The sequence below is a fragment of the Nelumbo nucifera genome, chromosome 1 (genome assembly GCF_055504915.1).
Source record: "Nelumbo nucifera cultivar China Antique chromosome 1, China Antique-T2T, whole genome shotgun sequence".
Classification (NCBI taxonomy): Eukaryota; Viridiplantae; Streptophyta; class Magnoliopsida; order Proteales; family Nelumbonaceae; genus Nelumbo; species Nelumbo nucifera.
Genome location: NC_142649.1, coordinates 215812882 through 215820039, shown reverse-complemented (window position 1 = coordinate 215820039; position 7158 = coordinate 215812882). Strand labels below are relative to the sequence as shown.

Here is a 7158-nt window from a genome sequence, read left to right as displayed (position 1 = left end):
TTGAGTAGGGTAGAGGCTCCCTTAGGACAGTTTTTTGTTTCTTTTCCTTTTGCTTTGACATACCTTTTGTAAGGGGCTCAACCTCCCCCATCAGAGGCCTCTTTTTTGTAAAGAAAATTGAGTGAGCATATTGAATATACAAACTTTTTGGTTATATTGAGTTCCTTCCCCAAAGGGGCATATTTTGCAAAGAAACTTGTAACTCTTGGCATGGCTACTTGGGAAGGTGTTTCTCCTTAAGGCTGTTAAGCCAAGACCGACCCTTGTCGCCAAGGTCTCGGGGCCCTCTTCTTTAGAAAAAAGGAAGGGAGGTGATTGCCCTACCCTGCTTGGCGTATTCTTCCTTAGGGACTTAAAGACCGGACTCGCGCATAGCCGAGGCCCAGCAAATGGTACGTGGTCGAGGTTGCGGAGTGCCTTTTTCTTGATGTAGTAGTGTCATTTATTTAGTGTGTTGTTCACCATGTTTTGTGTTAAGTGATGGGCTGATGTCAACTCTTTGGTGCTGCAACGTAGCACTATCTAGCAACTTGTTGGTTCCTCCTGACTACTCCCACGCCATGCTCAATGGGCAACTTCATGGTGAGGTGATAGGACAAGATGGCTGCCTTGAGTGCATGAAGGGCCAGCCTCCCTATGATGGCATTATATGGGGACTCTATCTTCACAACCAAGAGCTCAACCATCCGGGTTACTTGCCGAGGCTTAGTTCCTATTGTAACTGATAGGGTTATCTCCCCTTCGGGCTTGATGACTGCTTTGGAGAACCCGGCTAGTGGCATGTCCATAGGTTGCAATTGATATGGTGTCAACTGCATCTTCTCGTATGTATCATAGAACAAGATGTCGGCCAAGGAGCCACTATCCACGAGGATTCTTTTCACCATGTAATTGGAGATAGTCATAGACACCACAAATGTATCGTCATGGGGCAATGAGATCCCTTGCAGGTCGTCGTCGGAGAAGGAGATGGTGTCTTCCGGCCTTGGCCTTTTGGGTGTTGGGCTCTAGATGTTGTATTGCTTGGCATATGTCTTTCGGGCTGAGGCAGATGCTCCACCCGAGGTCGAGCCCCCAACGATGACTTCAATAACTCTAGCTAAGGGGTGATGGGCCTAGGGTGCAGCCTGTTGCTGTCGTTATGAGAACGAAGCACCGGTGTCGCCCCCGACATACTCTTTCAGGTGCCCGTGGTGGATGAGGAACTCGATCTCATCCTAGAATTCATAGCAGTCCTTGGTGTCGTGGTCAGTGTTGCGGTGGTACTTGCATTAGTATATGTGTTCAGGTGGAGTTCAGTGGTGTATATTTGTTGAAAAAAAGGCTTTTTCTCATTGTCTTTGTTGGTGTTGCCATGGTTGTAGCCATCCCTTTCCTTCATCTTCTTATCGGGGGCCCCTCGGCTAGGCCCGGCTTCTGGTTCCTAGAGGTGCCTTGGCGGCGATGTATTTTTGTGCCTTTTTCAAAAACATGGCCTTATTCCTAGGCGGAGTCTTGGAGATGGACTAGCTGAGAGGTCTGGGCCGGAGGCCGTTGATGACCACATGCATAGAAACAAGGGGTCAAGATCCCTTACTTCAAGCTCTTCCCAATTGAATTGGCCCATGTACACACGAAGGCTTTTCCCGTGCTTATGCTTGTTGAACATTAGGGAAACGACGACCCTTTGGCACCGTCAGTTGCTGATGAAGTGAGAGAGGAAGAGATCTACAAATTGGTCCCAGGAGGAGATGGACCAAGGGGAGCACGAAGAACCATCTACGTGATGCTCCCTTGAAGGTGGCTTGAAAGGATTGATACATTAGGGCATCAGAGTAACCATAGAGGAGCATGAGGGCTCTAATCTTGGATGGCGCCTATCTGTGCCTGAAGGTCATCAAGACATCGATCGATGGGGGCTTGAACCTCATCCAGGTTCTCTTTCACGTGTGACGGGTTAGCCCGATTCCTGGAGTGCTTAGATGCAGGAATATCATGAGCCTTGCGAGCTTGGCAATCATTGGAGATCACAAAGATCAAATACTGGTAGGGGAGAGGCGTAGCATCATCCTCCAGCCCTCAAAGGAGGACTGTAGTGGCTAGAGTGCCCGCCATCGTCCCAGTTGCTCTCCGCATGGAGATGATGGCGATCATGGTCCATGTGGTTGTCGTGGGACCCCACTGATTTGTCTCTTCGGCTGGGGAGCCAAGAGGTCTTCGATGGGGGCTTGCTAGCCCGTCGGCTGCTACTATTGGACGTTAAGGGGTCGGCCTTCCCTTAGCTAATTAGGCATTGGCCTAGTGGTGCCTGGGTGGATCGTCCACTGTATTGCCCTTGGCTTTAGACGGGGTGGCCACCCTGTGGGTGTCCTCCTGTTGGATGCCCTACTTCATCCAACCTCTAGGCTAGGTTGTCCAACTTGTCAAGGACTAGTTTGAATTGGTCCATCATGACTAGGTTCTAAGTGCTATGAATTTGGTCTTACTTACTAGCCATGTTGGAAACTTGATTGATTAAGTTAAGTTATTTTTAAAAGAAATTCTTGAAAATGTTCCCACAGATGGTGCCAAATGTTGCTCCCAAATATGAGGCCGAGGGCAACAAGGAGATTTCATTGGTGTTCGAGGCTGATAGGTCCGATCTGTAAACAAGAGAAAAGTACACGTTAGAGGCCCCGGGAGTTATCCTAGGCGCAGAGACTCTGACGGTCAAGTTAGCCAAGTGCTTAAGAGGGGTCAGACCAGGTAAGAACGAGGGCTTAGAGTTTAGTCCTTAATAGCCAAGAATGATTCTTTTGGGATTCTGAATATACATACTTATCTTGAGATGAGTAGCCTCTTTTATAGTTGACCTTGCCTTAAGAGTGGTTGAAAGCAGCTAATGATGTGCGGGCAATATTTGATCTGGCCGATGTCACGTGATGCGATCTGAGGCCCGCCAAGTATCCCTCCATCACAAGTTATCCAAATAAGGAGAGAGATTGGAGGAAGAGCGTTATTGGTGCGTGGGTTAATTGCTTACTCACCTTATAGGATGGTATTAGTTACCCGAGCAACTCATACTCTTTGAAATCTCCGATTATCGTGGGACCCAATATAGCGGTAATGAACACGAGAATCATGGTCAATTTAACAGTTGACCAACTTACATGTCTTGAGTGATATAAAAAAAGTTCTCATTTTTTTCAAGCTCTAATCTAGTTTGCCAAATGCTAATTGAAATGACAGGCTTTTTGAGTTGTTTTAGTAAATCAGGGCATAAAAACCATTTTTAAAAGTCAAGCTGAAGAAGACAACTAATATAGGTTGTTAAGACGTATTTTTTTTCAAAGCCTTACACACACAAGTCTTCCATTATTCAACCCGTTTATAGTATTAAACATTTGTTTTGTCTTAATAAATTTCAAGGTTCAACTGTCAAAAAATGTTATACATGTATCCCCATTATTACCGTTATAAAAAAAAAAAACTGCTCTTATAAAACAGAGGATCCATTAAAATGATATAAAAATAAACATTAATGAACCTTTATTAATTTTTAAAATTCATTTTGATTCCATTAAAGAAACTTGGGCTGAACTTGGACTAGCTTAACCAAAACTGTTGAAATGAGAATATCTTAGGGCTCTTTGCACTTGTTGTGATCCAATTTCAGATTTTCCACATAGCATGAGATAGGGCCTGCATATGTATAGCAAAAAACCTATTTAAAGCTTTAAACTAGTGATGACAAATATAAATAGGTTCATGCAACTTTTTTAGTGTATTGAGCCTAATAGGCCCACTTGAGCCCAATTGGCCAATCCAACATCAACCCTAGCTTGGACTCAACCCGAGTACGTTGATTTTTAGTCTAAGCTAAGCTTGGGTTGGAAAGATCAGGCTTGACCTCAAGCCAATTAGAACTCATGCCTTGAGTCCAATTTTTATAATGGGTCCAAAATCCTAGGCTTTTTTATTTTTCATGTTGTGTTTGGAGTTAGCCTTTAGGTAGCTTTAGCCCGGCCTAACCTAGCTTGACCCTACCCTAAACTAAGCCAAACTCAACTATACACATGCAACTTTAGTGACCTTAGCCAGGCATAAACCCAACAAGCATGTGCACAAACACACATAATAGTTTTTAATAAAAACAATAGTTAAAAGATAACTTTGTTATTTTAGGACCAATAGGCAAAGGACATACAACTTTCTTATTTATAAGAAGCTGAAATAGACAAAGAGGAGAGGAAGTCCACCTATAAATTTCCTTTAAAACACCTGAAAATTGCTATTGGATTTTTTTTTTTAAAGACAAAAGTTCAGTTGGGTATTAGGTATGATAATGCTTGAGACGGACTTGGACCGACTTAACTTAATTGGGAATGTCATGGGCTCCTTCATTTTCAATTTCACATAACAAAGCCCATGTAATAAACAAACAAAATAGTAGGAAAATACATCAAAATTTCCAACTATTTAACTGAAACATCTATACTACTTTAAAAAGCACAAATGGCCTTAAGAATATTTCTATACTTTTCTAAGGACAAAATTTACCCCCTCTATATTTAAATTTATTGATAAAAAATGAGGGCATAGAGGGTAATCTGTTCTTGATATTAAATGAGTTGAAAAGTGGTAATTTAAAGATATTCAATGCATTCAATTCTCTCTCATTAAATCCAACATTTAAATTAATAACTTGCATTCATGTCCATTGAGTCATATATTTAAGTAATTTTTGTTTTTCCTCATCATTAAGTTCTATTAATTAAATTCATACTTAATAAATTAATAATTCCAATAACGTAAAAGCTTATACATTTAAAACCTACCTAACAAAAATAGTGTTTTCATCTAGGTGGTGGTAAGGAATTAAATCATTTTGGCCAAATGGATTAATCCATGTTGCCATGATTAAATAATAAAATTAAAAAATAATAAGTATGATAAATAAGAAATGTTTTTATTAATGATGGAAATGGAATATAAAATTTAAAACCAATTGGAAATAAAACTATTTTCCTATTCTCTTTCATTAAATCATATATTTAAGATATATTTTTCTTATCATTAAATTCTTGTAATTAAATACACAATATTAATTTTAATAGTATAAAAATAAATTTTAAAAAGTAATTTTAAAACAAAACCATTTTCTTCCCTCCCGGTGGTGGGCAAGCAATTCGACCATTTGGGGTCAAATGAGTTAATAAATAATGCTATAATTAAGTAATAAAAATTAAAATAAATAGCTATGAAATATAATAAGTATTTTTGTTAATGATGAAAATGGAATGTGAAATTCAAAATCTACCTAGAAATCAAATGATGTCATAGTCAAATAATAATTTTTTTAATAATAGAAAATACAAAGAATCACAAAAATTAAAAAAATATATATAGAGAAAATTTTGGGCACATATCTAATGTTATATATTTATAAAAAATAAAATATTAGGTACATCTCTAATATTGTGCATTCATTATATTGAACAAAAATAAATTTTATACATAAGAAATAATTTTATCAATGATGGAAATGCAATACAAAATTTAATGTCATCATAGAGATCAAACAATTTTTATTTTTAGATGATGGGTTAGTGGTTTTAGTCAAATGGTATAGACAAACAAAAATTAAGTGTGATAAGTAAAAAAAAATTATATAATGTAAATGAAATATATAATTTAAAGGGAAATTTATAGTCAAAGTCAGTTGTACATTTAAAATTAGGTTGTAGGTTGGTCCCAAAACCAACAAAACTCTGACAACCGGCTATACATTTTAAATTATAAGGCTATGTTTGGTTTGAAGGAAAAGGTAAGAAAAGGAAGGGAAATGTAGGGAAACCTTTATAAATCTTGTATAGGTTTCCCTACCTTTCCTTACTTTTTCCTTCAAACCAAACACAACCTAAAACCCCTGCCATGTCATAGGAGGCTTATGTGGTTGTTGCCAACATGAGACCCTTAGCTCATGTTGAACACAACAAAAAACCTATACCGAAAATAGGTTTTCATTTTCTCTCTTACTCTCTCTGTCTTTCGATCTCCCTTCCTTCTCTCTCACTCTCATAGTCATCTCTCGATCTCCCGCTCTCAACTTTAGTCTATAGCCAAATCAAAACCTTTCTCTCTATTGTTCTCCCTCAATCTTTCTCATTCTTCTCCCTCACTCTCCCTCTCAGTCAATATCTTCTTCTCCCTCAATCTCTATCATACTCCAATTTTTCTAAATTTCACAGCCAAGAGTTTCATGTGAATTTTTATCAAAATGGTGTAATGATTTTTGAACTATACCAAGTTGGTCTCATGTTCTTTTATATGATCCGAGTAATACCATATAGGTGTGTAAGAAAATAAAAAAAAATGAAAGAGGGAGTAGGGAGAGAAACTGAGGAAGAACAATAGAAATTAAGAGAAAATGAGTGATCGACTAGGAAAAAGAATGAGAAAGAGTGAGAGAGAACAATAGGTAGAGAGAGAATGAGAGAAATTGGTATAAAAAATGTAAATGTAGAAACCAAAAACCATTTTTATTTTACATAATCATTGAGCAGATAAAGATGACTGTGAGTAAGAGTGTAAGGGAGATTGAGAAAGACAGAGAGAGAGAGAGAGAGAGAGAGAGAGTAAAAACCATTTTTGTTTATTTTCCAATCACCCAAAATTAAAGGATAATTTATGTATAAGCTTTTTGGTGTGTCCAACATGGATTAAGAGTTCTATGTTGGCAACAACCACATAAGCCTCTGATGACATGGCAAGGGTTTTTATTGAAATGTAGAGCCAGTTGTTAGAGTTTTGTTGGTTTATGGTGAATGGATGAAAGATCCATCATATGGATAGCCGAACCCTGCAGATAGGTAGGGCAAAATTTCAAAAATTTCTCTCTCATGTGGGAATCACATTCTCTGTTTTTTAAAATTTGCATTTTAATGATTAATCTTGAACCTAAACTGGACCAAATCTGAAACCAAAGGTAGGAGAGGGATATACCTGATACAGAGTAGCAGTAACTCCCAATGAAAGTGTTCATGCCCAAAGAAATCTCCAAAGACTGCTCCCACTGAAGATGACACAGTATAGGGTGGAGCAGAATCAACTGTGTTATTCCCAAGAACTAAATCCTTCAGCAAGAACTCGATGGAGGCTGTGAGCACAACTTCAGATCAATCTTTCTCCAAAGATTGA

At 38.5% G+C, this 7158-nt stretch overlaps 1 protein-coding gene across 1 annotated transcript; it reads right to left on the bottom strand.

The window, feature by feature from the left end:
- Positions 1–518: 518 nt before the first annotated feature.
- On the bottom strand, positions 519–905 carry LOC148804503 (uncharacterized). The gene has a single exon (XM_088901643.1). It carries the CDS (start codon positions 903–905, stop codon positions 519–521), a length of 387 nt encoding a protein of 128 aa, XP_088757769.1.
- Positions 906–7158: the final 6253 nt, after the last annotated feature.

Coding starts and splice junctions, on each gene's coding strand:
- LOC148804503 (XM_088901643.1), bottom strand. CDS start 905: ATGACTATCTCCAATTACATGGTGAAAAGAATCCTCGTGGATAGTGGC.